Source organism: Heterodontus francisci, chromosome 3 (genome assembly GCF_036365525.1).
Source record: "Heterodontus francisci isolate sHetFra1 chromosome 3, sHetFra1.hap1, whole genome shotgun sequence".
Taxonomy (NCBI): domain Eukaryota; kingdom Metazoa; phylum Chordata; class Chondrichthyes; order Heterodontiformes; family Heterodontidae; genus Heterodontus; species Heterodontus francisci.
The window spans coordinates 141190338-141211800 of NC_090373.1; the positions used below are offsets into that span (position 1 = coordinate 141190338).

General features: G+C 42.3%; 1 protein-coding gene across 3 annotated transcripts in view; it reads left to right on the forward strand.

Annotated features, from left to right (window-relative positions):
- rngtt (RNA guanylyltransferase and 5'-phosphatase) overlaps positions 1-21463 on the forward strand; it is a 441527-nt gene that overhangs the window by 100557 nt on the left and 319507 nt on the right. For all 3 annotated transcript variants that reach the window (XM_068026609.1, XM_068026610.1, XM_068026611.1), the window contains one exon: positions 5478-5549. In XM_068026609.1, the coding sequence (XP_067882710.1) occupies positions 5478-5549 (72 nt within the window). The remainder of the gene's footprint in view (positions 1-5477; positions 5550-21463) is intronic.

The following is a 21463-nucleotide window of genomic DNA, read 5'->3' on the forward strand; positions in this document are numbered from 1 at the left end:
CAAACAATCTGTTTCAGTGATGTTGGGTTGAAGGATAAATACTGACCAAGACACAGGGAGAACTCCCCTGCTTGACTTCAAGTAGCGATATGGGACCTTTTACGTCCACCTGAAAAGGGCAGATGGAGCCTTGGTTTAATGTTTCATCTGAAAGATGGCATATACGACAGTGCAGCACTCCCTCAGTACTGCACTGAAGTGTTGGCCTGCATTATGTGCTCAAGTCTCTGGAGTGAGGTTTGAACGCACAACCTTCTAACTCAGTGACGTGAGTCCCATCATTGAGCCAGGCTTGACATCTAAAATATTTTAAGTTGATCCAGATTGCTCCTGTATAGCAACATTGCTTGACTGTCTCATTTTAAAATGGTTTTTGTCATATGCAATTTCTCAACGTCTGTAACCAATGATTATCATAGAGGGTATGCATTGTAAATTGAAAGCAAGTCACATTAACAACTATTTTATTGAAACTAGCTTCGTATTGAGATATTTGAGGAAAACATTACTATTAAGAGAGAGGAATTTCTTTTATCTCACACCATTATTGTTTCTCAGGATGCCTGAAAGCTTGATGATTTCTTTTGAAGTGTTAGATAGGCAATGTCAAAGAACAAAGAACAGTACAGCACAGGAACAGGCCATTCGGCCCTCCAAGCCTGTGCTGATCTTGATGCCTGTCTAAACTAAAACCTTCTGCACTTCTGGGATCCGTATCCCTCTATTCCCATCCTATTCATGTATTTGTCAAGATGCCTCTTAAACGTCGCTATCGTACCTGCTTCCACCAGCTCCCCCGGCAGCAAGTTCCAGGCACTCACCACCCTCTGTTAAAAAAAAACTTGCCTCGCACATCCCCTCTAAACTTTGCCCCTCGCACCTTAAACTTATGTCCCCTAGTAACTGACTCTTCCACCCTGGGAAAAAGCTTTTGACTATCCACTCTGTCCATGCCACTCATAACTTTGTAAACCTCGATCATGTTGCCCCTTCACCTCCGTCGTTCCAGTGCAAACAATCCGAGTTTATCCAACCTCTCCTCATAGCTAATACCCTCCAGACCAGGCAACATCCTGGTAAACCTCTTCTGTACCCTCTCCAAAGCCTCCGCATCCTTCTAGTAGTGTGTGGACCAGAATTGCATGGAGTATTCAAAGTGTGGCCGAGCTAAGGTTCTGTACAGCTGCAGTATGACTTGCCAATTTTTATATTCTATGCCCCGACCGATGAAGGCAAGCATGCCGTATGCTTTCTTGACTACCTTATCCACCTGTGTTACAACTTTCAGTGACCTGTGGACCTGTACGCCCAGATCTCTCTGCCTGTCAATACTCCTAAGGGTTCTGCCATTTACTGTATACTTCCCACCTGTATTAGATCTTCCAAAATGCATTACCTCACATTTGTCTGGATTAAACTCCATCTGCCATTTCTCCGCCCAAGTCTCCAACCGATCTATATCCTGCTATATCCTCTGACAATCCTCATCACTATCCGCAACTCCACCAACCTTTGTGTCGTCCGCTAATCAGACCAGCTACATTTTCCTCCAGATCATTTATATATACTACAAACAGCAAAGGTCCCAGCACTGATCCCTGCGGAACACCACTAGTCACATCCCTCCATTCAGAAAAGCTCCCTTCCACTGCTACCCTCTGTCTTCTATGACCGAGCCAGTTCTGTATCCATCTTGCCAGCTCACCCCTGATCTCGTGTGACTTCACCTTTTGTACCAGTCTGCCATGAGGGACCTTGTCAAAGGCTTTACTGAAGTCCATATAGACAACATCCACTGCCCTTCCTTCATCAATCATCTTGGCCACTTCATCAAAAAGCTCAATCAAATTAGTGAGACACGACCTCCCCTTCACAAAACCATGCTGCCTCTCGCTAATAAGTTCATTTGTTTCCAAATGGGAGTAAATCCTGACCCGAAGAATTCTCTCCAATAATTTCCCTACCACTGACGTAAGGCTCACCGGCCTGTCTCACAAACAACAATGAGATGAATGCCCAGTTGATCTGTTTTTGGTTGTGCTGGTTGAGAGATTGTTGGCTAGGATGCAGAGAATTCCTGCTGTTCTTTGGGTAGTGCCCTGAGATCTTTCTCATTCATTTGAACCATCGTATGGGCTTTTAGTTAATTTATCTGATGGATGGCATCTCTGACAATGCGGCACTTTCTCAGTACTGTGCTGAATTCTCAGTTTAGAAAATATTGATAATTTTCTAAGGTTATGAGATTGGACAATCATTCCTTATGTGTTAAAGTCCTGGAGTGGATCTTGTGTTCTCAATCTTCAGAATTTAGTCTCAAATTAAAATGGTAAGTTGAATTGGTTGTGTAATTTTGTATTTCTTGCCAAATGTGCATAACCTTCAGTTTATTTTCATTAAAAGATTTCAGATATGCATGAGATTGACGAGATTAGTAAGCTGTCCAAATGCCTTAACAGGTACAGGCTTTTGATTAGTGAGTAGGAAAAATCAGTCGGAATCCATACTGGGAAGTATTTATGTTTAGGTATCAGATGAAAGCTGGATCAGGCATAGCTGATTTTCACCGTGTTCAAATGGCCAGCTGACACTCACTACCTGGACCCACGCGAGGATTGGTGGCTTTCATGAAGTATTGGAAGTCTTTAGGATCATAGAGTCATTGAGTTATACAGCACAGGAATAGGCCCTTCGGCCCATTGTGTCCATGCCAGCCATCAAGCACCTATCATAATCCCATTTTTCAGCAGTTGGCCCATAGCCTTGTATGCGGTGGCGTTTCAAGTGCTCATCTAAATACTACTTAAATGTTGTGAGGGTTCCTACCTCTACCACCCCTTCAGACAGTGTGTTCCAGATTCTAACCACTCTCTGGATGAAATTTTTTTTCCTCAAATCCCCTCTAAATCTCGTGCCCCTTACCTTAAATCTATGCCCCCTGGTTATTGACACCTGTGCTAAGGGAAAAAGTTTCTTCCTATCTATGCCCCTCATAATTTTGTACACCTCAATCAGGTCCCCCTTCAGCCTTCCCTGCTCGAAGGAAAACAACCCGTGCCTATCCAGGCTGAAATTCTCCAGCCCAGGCAACATCCTGGTGAATCTCCTCTGCATCCTCTCCAGTGCAATCACATCTTCCGATAGTGTGGTGACCAGAATTGTAGCTGTGGCCAGCTATGGTCGAACTAGCATTTTATACAGCTACATCATAACCTCCCTGCTCTTCTATTCTATGCCTCGGCTAATAAAGGCAAGAATCCCCTATGCCTTCCTAACCACCTTATCTACCTGTGCTGCTGCCTTCAGTGATCTATGGACAAGTACACCAAGGTCCCTCTGACCCTCTGTACTTCCTTGGGTCCTACCACCCAATGTATATTCCTTTGCCTTGTTAGTCTCCCCGTTTGAAACCACCCTGTGAAGACAAGGGGAGAAAAATAGAAGGAACAAAAACACAGCTGGGCAAAAACATTTTTACTCTGGGTTATAGAACTTGTGCCGATGTATTCTGACTCTGGTGCAGGAATGAAGAAGTAACTTTTCAACTGTAGCGAAATGTACCATGCAGTTCAGAGTCATAGAGAGATACAGCACTGAAACAGGCCCTTTGGACCACCGAGTCTGTGCCGACCATCAACCACCCATTTATACTAATCCTACATTAATCCCATATTCCCTACCACATCCCCACATTCCCTCAATTCTCCTACCACCAACCTACACTAGGGGCAATTTACAATGGCCAATTTACCGATCAACCTGCAAGTCTTTGACTGTGGGAGGAAACCGCAGCACCCGGCAGAAACCCACGTGGTCACAGGGAGAACTCTGCGCAGGCAGTACCCAGAACCGAACCCGGGTCGCTGGAGCTGTGAGGCTGCAGTGCTAACCACTGAGCCGCTGCGGTGCTAACAACTGAGCCACTGTGCCGCCCCAAGTGCTTGGCAATTATGTATGGTGCAACTGAAGTTAAGGCTCAACTGGAAAGCTAACAAAATTGAAATGTCAACATGATCAATGCGACTGTCAATTTGTGTGGGGTGTAAGCGTGCTGTAGCTACTGGCTTATGTATTATTGGAAATGAATGTAATATGTGAACAGCAGCCGGTGGCACAGATGGGATGGCTGTTGAGACTGACCCTTTCCAAAAATCACTCCACTAATGTTTGTAATGACTACAGAGAATGCAAGGCAGATCATATATTGCCAGTAGAGAAACATACACATTTTTTTCCTTTTAGGTTTAATTTTTTCATGTGTGAAAATTGATGTAGTCCAAGAGGGAATTGCGTGTTCCAAGAGGGAATTAAATATTTTCCTAGATTATAATGATGATCACATTTTTAAGTTCTTACTGAGATTATTCCAGGCCTAATTGCTGTTCATTATGTCGTCGACATTTTTCCCTCTTTGGTATACAGAATAAAAGCATGAGGCTAGTCTAGTTGCACTCCTCGTTGAAACACTGGATGCAGTGTTATGAAGTCGTAGGTTGCAGCTTTAGTCCCCTACTCTGCTAAGGTACATGCCAGAGGGGTTGCTGACTATTTCCTTGGAGAAGAGAGGGCAGGGATAAACTCTGTGTCCCAGAGTTGTATTGACGGAGGTTGAGTGCACGATTTAAGTATCAGTAAAGTCCTTGTTGGGATATTGGAGGAATGCACTGTCTTTTCTGGTTAGTTGCGGTTGTCAACTGCAGTGTAGAACAACATAGGAGTGTGATAAGAATGCTACAGTACATAGTTACTGCTTTGAAACTTTCTGGGCTGTGTTTCATATTGCAGAACTATTTCATAATGCCAACAGCTTATAATACTTCAGGATTCCAAATGTTTGGAATTATCAGCACCAGAGCAGGGACTACCTCACAATGAAGTTTATTTTCTGACCACTGGACCATCATAGTTTGATGGAGAAGATCCTAACAGCATGATTGGAAAATCACATGTGTGAAGCTGGGCAACTTGTTCAACTTATTAGTGGCAAGGAAGATGCATTTGCATTGTTCCTATAGTGCTGTGGTCTGCTGGCACATTAGACTCAGAATGCCCGCTTGATGAAAAACCTAACTGCGTAACTGCTGAAAATTGTATAATGCTAAGCCAACCGATATATTCACATTTGTGAACCATTCTGAATTACAGTGGCCAGTTACAGTTTAATGACAAGACGCCACTGTCCCTTGCTGCATTTTGGGAGCTTGTTATTTAAAGAAAGAATGGGAAGAGAGTGTCTTTGGTTTGAACAGCTCCTGTATTCCTTAATGATAAGTAACAGAGCATAGAGAGTGTGTGTTGCAAGAGAATGTTGTAAAATCAATGTCGTGTGGTCTGCACTGATGAGTTAATCATATCTCATTATAGTAAGCTGACTGTAAGGCGAGTAATGCTTGATCAGTTAACTTTTGAATATGTGTCTACCAAATTTGTAAATGCCAAGATGTTAATTCAACTTGTTTTCGTTTTCTTGTTGCTAGGAAATGATCATTGACAAAGTAAATGGAAAGCCTGTTCCTCGGTACTTGATATATGACATAGTAAAGTTCAGTGTAAGTACCAGTTTTGTTATATGATTACCCTTTAATGCCACTGTTTATTTCCTGGCAGTGTGGTCAGATGACAGAATTCAATGAAGATTTCTGTCTGTGTTGATTTTTAATGAGTTGAAAATAAAGTGATTTTAAGGTGGAAAAGTGGTTGAAATGTGTTAAGCTTGCTCTAATATCTTCTGGTGCACTTGTTTTATTTTTCACAAGTCCAAGTGAAGACAGTTGAGACAGTAGAGTCAATATTCCACAATGAACAATCCCAACATGAAAAGCTGACATATGAGCATGACAAATGTGCATCCTCACTGTTCACTGTTTACATAAATTATCACTTTTGTTTGGGAGCATGCCAGTGATATAGATTGTAGAGGACACTGGCCCAAGGGAAGGACATGTTGTTGACCTTGAGGTGATTGAGGGCTGGACTGGATGTGATGGTCTGCATTATAAAATAATTTAGTCTGATCTCATTAGGAATTTCTTGGGGAGGGCAAGGGTTTATGCATACATTTCAAACAGACATCCATTTATGGGCCTCAGAGATCAAAACCTGGGTGAAAATGTATAAATGGGTTATTTGTAAGGTTTTTTTTTTAAACTTCAATTTGATGAGTAGTTTAGTTTAGAGATACAGCACTGAAACAGGCCCTTCGGCCCACCGAGTCTGTGCCGACCATCAACCACCCATTTATACTAATCCTACACTAATTCCATATTCCTACCACATCCCCACCTGTCCCTATATTTCCCTACCACCTACCTATATTTACCTATCAACCTGCATGTGGGAGGAAACCGGAGCACCCGGAGGAAACCCACGCATACACAGGGAGAACTTGCAAACTCCACACAGGCAGTACCCAGAATTGAACCCGGGTCGCTGGAGCTGTGAGGCTGCGGTGCTAACCACTGCGCCACTGTGCCGCCCAGTAATCATTTTCTAAAATGCTGTAAATGTCATGAATGTCCAAAAATCCAATCGGCATGAAAAATGATGCTAAAATTGACATTGTTGAAGGTCTATTTATAAATACTGTAGCAGTATTAAATGTTTGCCAGTATTTTTCCAAAATTCAAGTGATTTTACAATACCATTCTCAACAAGTAGCTTTTAAGTACCCATAAATTCAAATACTTGATTAGATCAGAACATCAAATGTTGTTTTGGCTGTCATGTGATTAAATGATACTCTGGGAGCAATCAAATATTTATTTAATATTTTGAGGTGGGCATCTCAGTGATTAGTTGTTCATGCACTTATGAAAGTTGGAGTTGGAAAAGCATCCTTTCCTGCCAAAGGTGCAGCTAAGGATTAGAGCAGGGGTAACCAACCTTTCCGCATGGTGGGGTGGGGCACATTACAGTTTTGTCCTACATAGGGGGCCGGTGAGAAAATTTCAGAAAGATAAAGGCATTAAAAATTATCTTACTATTAGTCAAAACAAAACCAAACATGCTTTTTTGTGAGGAAGCTTTAAATGAGAAGACTAATTTATTGACTTACTTTCTCCTTGCTGTATTGAACACTAATTTAGTGACATACCTGGCATTGTTACTGCTTGCAAAAGGACTCATTCTCTGGCTGCACACTTGATGTAGTGATGTGGAGTATTCCGTATAGGTGTCCATCTGTCGGGGTGATCTTGATCTCTTTCTCTCCATCGCGCCCCCCCTTCTCTCTCTCTCTTTCTCTCCCCCCATACCCCCATCTGTCTGTCTCTCCTGTCTCTGCCTCCCTCTCTCTCTCGCTGCGCCCCTCTCTCTCTCGCTGCGCCCCTCTCTCTCTCGCTGCGCCCCTCTCTCTCTCGCTGCGCCCCTCTCTCTCTCGCTGCGCCCCTCTCTCTCTCTCTCTCTCCACTCCCCACTCCCCACACTCGCCATAAATGTGCATGATAGATGCAGGCTGTGAACATGGCCTGTCTGCTGGGCACAGCCATGTTATAGAGTCATAGAGAGATACAGCACCGAAGCAGGCCCTTCGGCCCACCGAGTCCACGCCGACCATCAACCGCCCATTTATATTAATCCTACATTAATTCCATTTCCCTCTGTGTGGGAGCAAGTTCCTGACAAGCATGTAGCTGCCCACCGAGGTACCTGGCAGTGCTGGGTTTGACCCCGGAGTGGCCTCCATAGCTGGCATTTGGAACTAAACTGGAGCCAAGTTTGAAATTCCAATTCAAGGAAAGAACAAAGCAAACGGTCAGGGGCAGAAACCATGCAGCGAGGAACAAAAACTGCCTGGTGCAGTTTACATTCATGGGCTGGTTGGAAACCTTTGGCAGGCCAGATTCTGGCCCGTATGTTGGTTAACCCTGGCTTGGAGGAAGGATGGTGAATGTTATAATAGTTAAAGTGTGTGTGCTTTAACGGTTTTGTGTGTTGAGAAAATTGAAAATTAGGAGCATGTTCCCTAACAGATGTGGAACAGATTACAAATGCACTTGGTGGAACCTCTTCTAAAATGTGCTGTGAGTTATTAAATCCTAGGAATGAGGGATAGAGAGAAGGTACTGATAATTGTGCTCCCCACAAGATGTGCTGACTGCCTCTGAGATGTCTCTTGGTCTCTCCACTTTTTCTTTCTCTTTACTGTTTGTCCGTTGGTGATTCTTGCAACAGTATATTGTAAATCACAGTAAAGCAGCATGTACGTTGAAATTCCAAAAGCAAAATACTGTTGATGCTGGAAATCTGAAATAAAAGCAGAAAATGCTGCAAATACTCAGCAGGTCAGGCAGCATCTGTGGAGAGTTAAACAGAGTTAATGGGCGGGATTTAAGCGTAGGTGGACGAGAGCCGGCCATCAACTGAAAAGTCGGTGGCGAACCCGCTTCTGCCTCGCCTCGGGATCTGACCAGTATTTTGCAGGTCCCTGGGCTTCAGTTGTTCTGAGGCGGGACTTCCACCCGCTTGAGGTAGGAAGTCACGCCTAATGGAGCTGCTGACCAATCAGCAGGCCGGCAGCTCCTCGACCCAACAGCGCCACCAGGCGCGGTGGCCATTAATGGGACTGCAGCCCAGCTAGAAGTAAAGATGCCAAGGAACCTGGAAGGCAGGTAAGTTTTGGTTGCCTTGCTGGGGGTAATCGGTTGGGCCTGAACTTTAGGGCCCCCTCCCACCCCCCCAGGACCTTCGAGAGTCACCTGCTTTTGTCAGGTGGCTTCTCTCGGGTCTTGGACGCCCGCTTGCCACGCGTAAAATACGCTTGGAGGTGGGCGAAGGCCCATAAGTGGCCACTTTAGGGCTTGATTAGCCTGGGGCGGGCGGGCTGTTTATCATCGCCGCCGCCCTGTGTAAAGTTGCAGCAGAGGCGGGAGCAGGTTGGGAAGGGCTCCCGGAGCCTCCCGCTCCATTTTACGCCCCCCCACCACCACCATCCTGCTCTTTGGGGTGGTGTAAAATTCAGCCCAACATTTCAGGTCGATGACTTTTCATCAGAGAGTTTATTTTGGCTCTCTTTTAGATTCTCTTTTATGATGCTCTCTATTTCTCTCCGAAGAATATGGGCATTTGATCTTCCAGGCAGTGGCTGTGCTGTTGTCAAGTTGGCAATTAAGAATTTTTGTCACTTATGTGGGGAAGGATTTAATTTCTGCTTGGTCCTTTTCAAAAGGAAGATTGAGAACTTGTAGTATGAGGAATTGAGTATAAAATTATTCCTTTGTAGACATTTGGTTGTCTTAATTTTACTTGACAGTTCTTTCAACTTTGTTTCCTACTGCTTTGTTTTTGCTATCTTCTGTTAATCTCATGCTCACACTCTCGTGCTCTCATTGTTTAAATTGGAGTGCAGGAGAAATTTCTTTGAAGAGAAATGCCAAGGATATAGTGAAAGTTGTATTACATTTGGTCTATTATGAATTTTATAATTGCTTTTTAAAGCTATTTTATTTTTGATTACATCAGTCAAGTTGAAAGCCATAAAAATCAGTTGGAAATCATTAGAATAGACAGACCAATTGAAAAAGATGGCATTATACTCCTTCATGTATTGTTCAGTGTGAATATCGTGGTGAAAATTGTTCCTCAGTTGCATAGGGTTGAAGGATTCTTTGAGAAGCATAGTTGGATAAGAATCAAAATATATTTTTTCAGTAATACAAATTTGAGACTGTTGTGTATGAAGCTAAGTAAAGATCGTAGATGTATAGTTGAAAGTAGATACCCGATAAGTAACTAGACAGTAGATGGAAAATTCCCCATTGCTCGGCCTCTAATAAAAAAAATCTGCAACTTACCATCTGTGTTCAGCTAATCGAGAGTACAAAAGATCCTAATTACTTGGTATACATTTGAGTTTAACAATACCTGCAATGTTAAATTATCAAATGAAAAGAATACCTTCACTACAACAAAAAACTTGTATTCTGTACTCTGACAAATTGTATTACAATAACCCTTTTAACATAGAAAAACATGTCAGGGCACTTCAGAGATGTGAAGAAAAATGGATACCAAGCCAAATATTAAAGTGTGACCAAAAGTTTGGGCAAACTGTAGCTTCCAAACACTTTCCCCAGTTCTGTTGCTTTTCTGGTCTGCTCTCATGAGAACACTTAACAACACCCACCGTCCCTTCCCCTTCCCCCTCCCCCCCCCCCCCCCCCCCAGATACCCTCTTAGTGGTCACAAACCCCTAGACTGTATTCTAAGTGCCATTCCCATTGTTCCAAAACTCCCGTCTTTTTAAAATGAGGAAAAGCCTATGTCAGCGTTTGATTGTCTCTGTATAATTGTGGGCCTTCAGACACTGGATGATGCCGATGCACATTTCACCCAGCTCCATCCACATGTGGGGTGATAACTTTTTGAAAGGAAACATAAAGAGAGGGCATGTATACTTTAAAAGGAATAGAGCAGCCTAGCGATATAGGGGTCAAGTACACAAATCTTTAAATATTGATAAAGCTTGGGGAAAAAAAGCTCTTTGAATTCCATGTTTTATAAATAAGAGGATAAAGTACGAAAGCTAAGGGGTAATGCTGAACCTGACCAAATCATTGATCAGGCTGCTGTTTGAACATTGTGTCCAGTTTTAGTTAGTTAGTTAGAGATACAGCACTGAAACAGGCCCTTCGGCCCACCAAGTCTGTGCCGACCATCAACCACCCATTTATACTAATCCTACACTAATTCCATATCCCTACCACATCCCCACCTGTCCCTATATTTCCCTACCATCTACCTATACTAGGGCAATTTATAATGATCAATTTACCTATCAACCTGCAAGTCTTTTTGGCATGTGGGAGGAAACCGGAGCACCCGGAGGAGACACAGGGAGAACTTACAAACTCCACACAAGCAGTACTCAGAATTGAACCCGGGTCGCTGGAGCTGTGAGGCTGCGGTGCGAACCACTGTGCCGCAGTGTACTTGAGGTCATTGAGACAAAGTAGCTAGCTCTTTGTGTGCCTTAATAGGTGTAATGGGTTGAATGCCTTCCTTCTATGATATATATTCAATATCCCAGAATAAAATGGAATATTTTAGGAGGTTGTTTTTGTTATTGAGAATTTCTGATTAAATATTGTATATTTGGCAAGCTTGCTAATAGTTCTTCAAGTTAGGAATGTAAAGGCAGGAATCAACTGGCAACAGGGAAAGCAGTGATAGTGTGCCTGGCTGTACAAAAGCTGCTGTGGATGTATCAGAGGAGGCGGCTGATGGGTGGGAACACAGTGGGAAGAGGTGTGACTCCTGATGGCCCAAAGGGGCCAATGGCAGTTGGATGCCATTCTCCTCTCCACAGGGCTGTTATACCCTGCCAACTTAGATTGAGAGTTCCAGCCTCTCCTGATGCTGTTACACTCTGGCTGCCCTGTCTCTAATCCTTCTGGATCCCAGGTTTTTGCCCTTAAGAAAGTTTTTTATTTATTTATTTTTATTTAGAGATACAGCACTGAAACAGGCCCTTCGGCCCGCCGAGTCTGTGCCGACCATCAACCACCCATTTATACTAATCCTACACTAATTCCATATTCCTACCACATCCCCACCTGTCCCTATATTTCCCTACCACCTACCTATACTAGGGGCAATTTTATAATCGCCAATTTACCTATCAACCTGCAAGTCTTTGGCATGTGGGAGGAAACCGGAGCACCCAGAGGAAACCCACGCAGACACAGGGAGAACTTGCAAACTCCACACCGGCAGCACCCAGAATTGAGCCCAGGTCGCTGGAGCTGTGAGGCTGCGGTGCTAACCACTGCGCCACTGTGCCACCCTAAAGTTTTCCCATCCTGCCCCCTCCAGTTGTAAATGTCGTCACAGCACCCCTCTCCTCTCCGCCCCCCCCTGCCTCCAATGGTCCCAAACCCCTCAAACCTGTTTCCGGTTGTCCCAAATCCTAGAACTGATCCTATCAGTTCCAGACTTTGAGATCTCACTTGGCTGGTACTGAATCCCAGGATATGCCCCAGAATGCTTAGAATTCTGCCATGTTCCTGGGGACTCCCTCCTTTAGCTCATACACCATGGGACATCCTATCATTGCTTACCAGACTTTGGTTTCCTTCTCAAAATACTGCCTAATCGTGAGACACCATCTCAGTACTGATGGATCCCAGGCCCTGTCCTAGTGCACACTGATATCTCAAAATCACTCATTGTTCCCAGACAGTGGGATGCCACTGTTGCAAATAGAGAGGAAGATTATGGAAGACTTCAGGAGGCCATCGACAGATTGGTGAAATGGGCAGATACATGGCAGATGAAATTTAATGCAGAGAAGTGTGAAGTGTTGCATATTGGTAGGAATAATTGAGATGTTATATAACTAATGGTGCAATTTTAAAGAGGGTGTATAGGAACCAAGATCTGCAGGTGTTATGCACAAAAATCTTTGAAAGCAGCAGGACAAGTTGACAAGGCTATTTTTTAAAAAAGCACATGACTCCTGGCTGTCATAAATAGAGGCAGAAAGTACAAAAAACAAGGAAGTTATGCTCAACCTTCATAAATCTCTAGATAGGCCTCAGCTGGAGTATTGTGGCCAATTCTGGGTATCACACTTCAGGAAGAATGTCAAGGCCTTGGAGACGATGCAGAGGAGATTTACGAGAATGGTACCATGGATGAGGGGTTTCAGTTATGTGGCAAGACTAGAGAAGCTGAGATTGTTCTCTTTAAAGTAGAGAAGATTAAGGGTAGGTATGATAGGGGTGTTCAAATTATGACCGGTTTGGATACAGTAGATAGGGAGCAAGTGTTTGCACTTTCAGGAGAGTCAGTAACTGCGGACAACTAATTCAGGTAATTAAAAAAGTGAACCAGAGGAGAGTTGAGGATAATTTCTCTTAACCAGTGAGTTATGATGATTTGGAATGGGTGAAGGAAACCTGTTCAATGAAATTATAGAAATTTGTGGCACAGGAAGAGGCCATTTGGCCCCTCATGCCTGTGCTGGCCAAAAAGAACTATCCAGCCTAATCACACTTTCCATCTATTGGCCCAAGGCCTTGCAGGCTACAATGCTTCAAGTGCATATCCAAGTATATGTTAAATAAGGTGAGGGTTCTTGCCTCTAATACCCTTTCAGGGAGTGAGTTCCAGACATCGACCACCCTCTGAGTGAAGATATTTCTTCTCGCCTCTCCTCTAATCCTTATACCATTTAGTTTAAATCTAAGCCCCCTGGTTATTGACCTCTTTGCTAAGGGATTTAGGCCTTTCCTATCCACTCTATCTAGGCCCCTCATAATTTTTACACCTCAATTTAAATCTCCCCTCACTCCTGTGTTCCAAAGAAAACAATCCCAGCCTATTCAATCTTTTCTCATGACTAAAATTATCCATTCTGGCAACATCCTTGTGAATCTCCTCTGTACTCTCTCTAGTGCGATCACATTGTTCCTGTAATGCAGTGAACAGAACTGTATGCAGTACTCTAGCTTTGGTCTAACTGATGTTTTATACAGATCTAGCATAATCTCCCTGCTGTTATATTCGATGCCTCGGCAGCAATGGCAACAACTTGTATTTAATGTAATAAAACGTCCCAGGGTGCTTCACAGGAGCATTATAAAACAAAGTATGACACTGAGCCACAAAAGGAGATATTTGGTCAGATGACCAAAAGCTTGGTTAAATGGATAGATTTTAAGGAGTGACTTAAAGGAGGAAAGCAAGGTGGTGAGGCTGACTGGTATAGGGAGGGTATTCCAGAGCTTGGTGCCTAGACCATAATATGATAGAATTCTTCATCAAGATGGAGAGTGACTTAGTTGATTCTGAGACTAGAGTCCCGAATCTTAGTAAAGGAAACTGCGAGGGTATGAGGTGCGAGTTGGCTGTGATGGATTGGGAAATGTTACTTAAAGGGATGACAGTGGATAGGCAATGGCAAACATTCAAAGAGCGCATGGATAAACTGCAACAATTATTTATTCCTCTCTGGCGCAAAAGTAAAACGGGAAAGGTAGCCAAACCATGGCTTACAAGGGAAATTAGAGATAGCATTAGATCCAAGGAAGAGGCATATAAATTCGCCAGAAAAAACAAAAGACCTGAGGATTGGGAGCAGTTTAGAATTCAGCAAAGGAGGACCAAGGGATTGATTAAAAAGGGGAAAATGGAGTACTAGAGCAAGCTTGTGGGGAACATAAAAACTGACTGTAAAAGTTTCTATAGGTATGTGAAGAGAAAAAGATTGGTGAAGACAAATGTAGGTCCCTTACAGTCAGAAACAGGGGAATTTATTATGGGGAACAAATAAATGGCTGACCAGCTAAATGCATACTTTGGTTCTGTCTTCATAAAGGAGGACACAAATATCATACCAGAAATGTTGGGGAACACAGGGTTTAGTGAGCGAGAGGAACTAAAGGAAATCCGTATGAGTAGAGAAATGGTGTTAGGGAAATTGATGGGATTGAAGGCCGATAAATTCACAGGCCCTGATGGTCTGCATCCCAGAGTACTTAAGGAAGTGGCCCTAGAAATAGTGGACGCATTGGTGGTCATCTTCCAAGATTCTATAGACACTGGAACAGTTCCTACAGATTGGAGGGTAGCTAATGTAACCCCACTATTTAAAAAGGGAGGTAGAGAGAAAGCAGGGAATTATAGACCAGTCAGCCTGACGTTGGTAGTGGGGAAAATTCTAGAGTCCATTATCAAAGATTTTATAGCAGAGCACTTGGAGAACAGTGGTAGAATCGGACCGAGTCAGCATGGATTTACGAAAGGGAAATCATGCTTGACAAATCTACTAGAATTCTTCGAGGATGTAACTAGTAGAGTTGATGAGGGACAGCCAGTGGATGTGGTTTATTTGGACTTTCAGAAGGGTTTCGACAAAGTCCCAGATAAGAGAATAGTTGTGAAAAATTAAAGTGCATGGGATTGGGGGTAGTGTATTGCAATGGATAGAAAATTGGTTGGCGGACAGGAAACAAAGAGTGGGGATAAATGGGTCTTTTTCCGAATGGCAGGCAGTGACTAGTGGGGTACCGCAGGGATCAGTGCTAGGACCGCAGCTATTCACAATATATATTAATGATTTAGATGAGGGAACTAAATGTAATATCTCCAAATTTGTAGACGAGACAAAACTGGGTGGGAGGGTGAGGTGTGAGGAGGATGCAGAGAGGCTTCAGGGTGATTTGGACAAGTTAAGTGAGTGGGCAAATGCATGGCAGATGCAGTATAATGTGGATAAATGTGAGGTTATCCACTTTGGTAGCAAAAAACAGGAAGGCAGATTATTATCTGAACGGCTATAAACTGAGAGAGGGGAATATGCATCGAGACCTGGGTGTTCTCGTACACCAGTCGCTGGAGGTAAGCATGCAGGTCCAACAGGCGGTAAAAAAGGCCAATGGTATGTTGGCCTTCATAGCGAGTGGACTCAAGTACAGGAGCAGGGATGTCTTGTTGCAGTTATACAGGGCCTTGGTGAGGTCACACCTGGAATATTGTGTGAAGTTTTGATCTCCTTAACTGAAGAAGGATGTTCTTGCTGTAGAGGGAGTGCAGCGCAGGTTTACCAGACTCATTCCTGGGATGGCGGGACTGACATATGAGGAGAGATTGAGTCAGTTAGGATTATATTTGCTGGAGTTCAGAAGAGTGAGGGGGGAATCTCATAGAAACCTATAAAATTCTAACAGGACTTGACAGGGTAGATGCAGGAAATATGTTCCCGATGGTGGGGGAGTCCAGAACCAGGGGTCATAGTCTAAGGATACGGGGTAAACCTTTCAGGACTGAGATGCAGAGAAATTTCTTCACCCAGAGAGTGGTGAGCCTGTGGAATTCACTACCACAGAAAGCAGTTGAGGCCAAAACATTGTATGTTTTCAAGAAGGAGTTAGATATAGCTCTTGGGACTAAAGGGATCAAAGGGTATGGAGCGAAAGCGGGAACAGGCTACTGAGTTGGATAATCAGCCATGATCATAATGAATGGCGGAGCAGGCTCGAAGGGCTGAATGGCCTACTCCTGCTCCTATTTTCTATGTTTCTGTGCTTCTATTATTATCTTCCTGTAGCCTGCAGCTTTCTTCTTCACTCAACTACACGACCCAACTTTTGTATCATCTGAAACTTCTTGATCATGCCACCTACATTTAATTCTAAATCATTGATATTTACCATAAAAAGAAAGGGACCCAGTTTTGAGCCTTGAGGAACTTCAATGGAAACAGCTTTTCAGTCCCAAAAACACCTTTTGACCATTACCCTTTGCTCCTTGCCACTGAGCCAATTTTCGATGCAGCTTGCCACTTTCCCTTGGATCCCATGAGCTCTTAATTTTCTGACCAGATTGTCATGTGAGACATTGTCAAAAGCCTTTGTAAAATCCATGTGGACTGCACGAAACCTCATTGACCCTCTTTGTTTCTTCTTCAAAAACCTCAATCAAGTTAGCCAGACATGAATTTCCCTTAACAAATCCATGTTGACTATCCTTGATTAATCCGTGCCTTTGTAAATAACGATTAATACTGTCTCAGAAATTTTTCCAGTAATTTGCTCACCATTGAGTTTAGGCTGATTGGCTTGCAATTACTTGGTTTATCCCGTTCTCCCTTTTTAAACAGCGGTACAATGTTAACAGTCCTCTGGCACCATGCCTGCAACTAGAGAGGATTGGAAAATGATGCTTAGAGCCTCTGCTATTTCCTCCCTTGCTTTTCTTATTAGCCTGGGATACATTTAATTTGGGCCTGGCGACTAGTAATTTTTTAAAGAGAAAATTGGATACTTACTTGAAATGGCGTTGGGGAAACAGCAAGAAAGTAGGGCAAATTGGATAGCTGTTTCAAAGGAGGACGTGAAGGACTGAATGACCACCTTCTATGCTGTATGATTCTGTTATCCTAATCAAAATATTGCTAGATGCTCAGACCCTATCCCACTGCTGCCAGACCCTGGACCCTCATCCAGTATATCCTACTGCTACCCTCAATTATGATCAGGCAGTTTCACGAGCAACTCTGTTTTTACAGAATCTCTAATTCACTGCGAGCAATGCACCCACAGGAGATCTGTAGCTTTGGCTTGTGTATAGCCTACTGTTGCTGTAAATGTCACTTATTTTTGGTTGTGTTATTCCCGTTGCACTTTTTTGACTGACTCAAAGTCAAACAGCAGAAGATCAGAACTGAAGAGGTAGAGACCAGAGGTATCAAAAGTGAGGAAAGCAGCGAGAAAACTACCAGTGAGAAGCAACTGATAAAAACATCCTCTTCTGAATGCTGAATAAGGAGAACCTACTAATAAAGAAAGATAAAAACAATTGCCACTGAAATTTTTTTTACAGTAACTAAAACTTCTGATGTCTAATAATTAATTTTTAAACTTTTTTTTATGTCTTTGGGAACATTAATTGATTTTACTTGAACAGTTACCTCAAAAGTTATTTTCGCTCAAAGCTGTCATTCTGCTGAAGGCAGATCTTCCAAACTGAGCAAATTTCCAAGATGTATCAACCAGTTTGCAAAAAAGTTTGTCCCTCCCTCTAATCTTGCATGTTTTTGAATCCTGTTCAGAAGCTTGGGGGCAAATTTCAATAAGTTTATTAAAAGTTACTGTTTCTTATTACATGGAATTGCTGTCTGTGTATGGGCGAGACCCAGTTGGTACGTGTACTGCTTATAACTTGCAGCTTTTGTTTAGTTTTTGCTGTCGTGAGATTCATGTCTGAATTCCAATTAGATTTTTCAATAAGAAATAATATTTCTCAAGGGAAAGTCACATTGAGTCTGTACAACAATATTTCAGTTTTGATGTATTGTCTTTGTATACAACAGTGTTTCAGTTTGTGAATACAATCTGGATGATGAATTTCAGCAGGTTTTCAACAAACATCTAAATAAAGCTATTCATTTTTTACTTCAGAAAGTGTGTCAAGATGTGAGAGACAGACAGCGAGGGAGCAGCTATGGTAGCTATTGGAGGAACAGAAATTTAACCATGATATTGTAAAATACATATTTTTGAGAGGATTTTTCAAAGATAAAATGTACTTTTAAAAATGTTGCGGTTATCTAGAGCAGGCTAATTATATTGCCTGAGTTTATTTATATATGAGTTACCTTTTGAGAAGCTAATTACATCATCTACATTATTAGATTGTAAACATTCTAATTAATTACAGCTATGTATACAGTCAATAATTAGAGGACTAAATGCATTTTCTTTGCTATAAATTGGTTTTAGACCAGAAACTGCACAGCCTGGGATTGTGGTGCAGGCTGCCTGTTGGTCTGTAACAGTCTAAGGCAGGTCAGTCCAGCGTCACGCTCACACAGGAAAAAATTGTAGACTATAAAATGAACTTATGAATAAACAAACCCCAAACAGACTTGATATCCATCAAAAACTACATGTCGGCAGAAACAGGAGTTGGCCTAAGATCATTATCTCCCAACCTGAGATATCGAACCAGGCTTTTGCAATTGAACTGTAACTGAGAGATAACCAGGGAAGACTACAACAACACATCCGTCCTCCTGAACCTTCTGAGTTTCTTTTTTTTTCTTCAAGCAAGTTTTACAGTGAACTCTAAAATCATTTGACCCGAACGCATCTCTACCTCTACCTCTTGTGTGTGTGAATGTGGTGTGAGCGTGGGTGAAGTTGTGTATAATTTTTGGATATTGTATAATAAACATTTATCTTTAATTTAAACTTGGGAGAAAACCTGTCATTTGTCTGTTGACCACGAAAACACTCAGGATTAAAACATTAAAAAAATACTGTCTTCAGTAAGTTGAGAGGTGATAAAGGGGAAACCAACCCTGTCATCTCCACCTGTCCGTAACACCAGATTCTCTTTCACCATCCTCCTTGATATCTCTAGATTATGACTTCATCCTAAATGCTCCGAGACACTGACTTCCAACTACTCTTTCTGTTGGTACCCATGGTTAACCCCCTTCAATGCATCTGGACCCTGGTATCCCATTCCCTGATTCTGGGACAACAATGAGCGTTCCAAACCTGTAGAACTTCCCAATATCCAGAAATTCTATTCCTGTGTTTCCCAATGCTGAAAATAACACTCCCAATATTGCAGACTCCAGGAACACTTCCCAGTGCTTCCAGAGCCAGTAAGCTGCTCCCTCACCAGTGCTCCCAGCTCCAGCCAATGCCGAGCATTTAAAGCCCTCCGAACCCTTTTTTTAATTCACTCAGTAATGCATTTGATGCTGCCTGTCAAAGTATCAGTCTGACGATTCAATGATGGGATAATTGCATCTTCTAAGTTCCTCTTGGTGGACAAAAGACTGCAAAGATGGCATGAGCACTGTAAGCTCTCAAAACAAGAAGGTGCACTTGACCTCCAAATTTCAGACTCTACTATTTGGCTACTTAGATCTAAGTGATTGTAGTATGGCCTCTGGCCTTTCAGTAAAACCAACAGCTGGGAATGGAGACCAGACATTCCTATCAACAGCTCTGAACAGCTTACTGTTTATGCCTCTTCAAAGTGACTAGTACAATGTAAGAAGCATTGTATTATTGTGGGAAGCCTCTCTGTCTGGAAGGAACTTGTGCATTCCTGAAGATCCCACCAGGTCGATCAGTGCTCTCTCCAATCTGACACAAGTGAGAGCTCCCAGGAGGACTTGCCTCAGGTGGATTCATAGCCTCGTATAAGAAAAGTATCACCAAATTCAGCCAGCTTCTCCGCTCGGGCTGCTGGTTAGCCAAATTACATAGAATTGTGACACGCCAACAGCACAGAAACAGGCCATTTGGCCCAACCAGTCTTTGCTGGCATTTATGCTCCACACTGGCTTCCTCCCATCCTTCTTTGTTTAATCCTATCAGCATCGCCTTCTATTTCTTTCTCCCTCATGTGTTTATCTAGCGTCCCCTGAAATGCATCTAAGCTATTCGCCTCAACAACTCCTTGTGGTAACAAGTTCCAAATTCTCACCACTCTGGATGAGAGATTTCTCCTGAATTCCATACAGGATTTATTAGTGACCATCTCAAATTTAATACTTCTAGTTTTGGTCTCCTCCGCAAGTGGAAACATGTTCTCTCCTTCTACCCTATCAAACACTTTCATTATCTTAAGGACCGCTATCAGATCACTCCTCAGATTTCACCTTCCTAGAAAAAAGAGCCCCTGCCTGTTCAATCTTTCCTACTAAGTATATCTGCTTAGTCCTGGTATAATCCTTGTGAATATTTTTGCACCTTTACTAGTGCCCCTATATTTTCATAATACGGAGACCCAGGTTCTATACAAGTTTAACATAATTTCTAGAATAGAAAAGCAAAGAAATTAACTCCAGTGCTTGATTTGCCTTTTTATGGCCGCCTTAACCTGCAGCTCTACTCTTTGTAATTTGTGTATCTTAGCTCCTAGATTCTTTTGCGCCTCTACCCCATTTAGGCTCATCATCCAAGCAGGACATGATATCCTTATTCTTCCTACCAAAATTCATCAACTCACACTTATCTATATTGAAGTTCATTTGCCAGTTTCAGGTTTATTAATGTCTTGTATTTTGTTGCATTCTTCCTCAGTATTAACTATGCCTTTCAATTTGGCGTCATCCGCAAATTTTGTTATTATACTTCTGCTTCCCGAGTCCAAATTGTTTATGTAAATTTTTAACAACAGTGGCTCCAGCAGCGCTGCTTGTGAATCACTACTTTCCAACTTTTGTCAGTCTGAGTGGCTACCCTTAACTCGACTGTGTTTTCTGTTTGGTAGGCAGTTTGCTTTCCATGCTATTGCTTGTCTCCTAACTCCGTATGCTCTGACCATGGTCATGAATCTGTGATGTGATACCTTATTGAAGGTCTTTTGAAAGCCAAATATGTTACATCTACTGCATTATCTTGTCTACCTTTTCTGTTAGATCTTCAAAGCATTCAACAAGGTTGGCTAATCCTGACCCTTGCCTTTTTAAATCAGTGTTGACTGCTCTTTATATTTTTTGATTCTAAGTTTTTTAAAATACATCTTTATATAAAGATTACATTATTTTTTCTACTGCTGATATTAAGCACACTGGTCTATAGTTCCCTGGACTTGTTCTATCTCCCTTTTTAAATAAAGGAACGACATTAGCTGTCTACTTGTCCTTTGGCACCATTCTCTTCTCTAATGAATTTTTGCATATATATGGGTTTTATCCTCTAAGTTTGATGAGTTTATTAATCATCTCCCCCCTTTCTATCTTAAATGTCTTTACATCATCTTTGATTTTATGTAAAGTCTCATCCACCTTTTTATTCTCCCAGGTAAATACTGAAGCAAAGTAACTTCTCAGTATTTCTCGCATTTCTTGTCATTACCTGTGAGTTTACCTTGTGCATCACTTTAGTGTCTTTGTTGCTATTCTGATTCTTCTTTTGTTATTGATGTGTCTGTAGTGTAATTTACTATTCACTTTTATATTCCTTGGTAATTTAATTTTGTAGTTTGTATTCCTTTG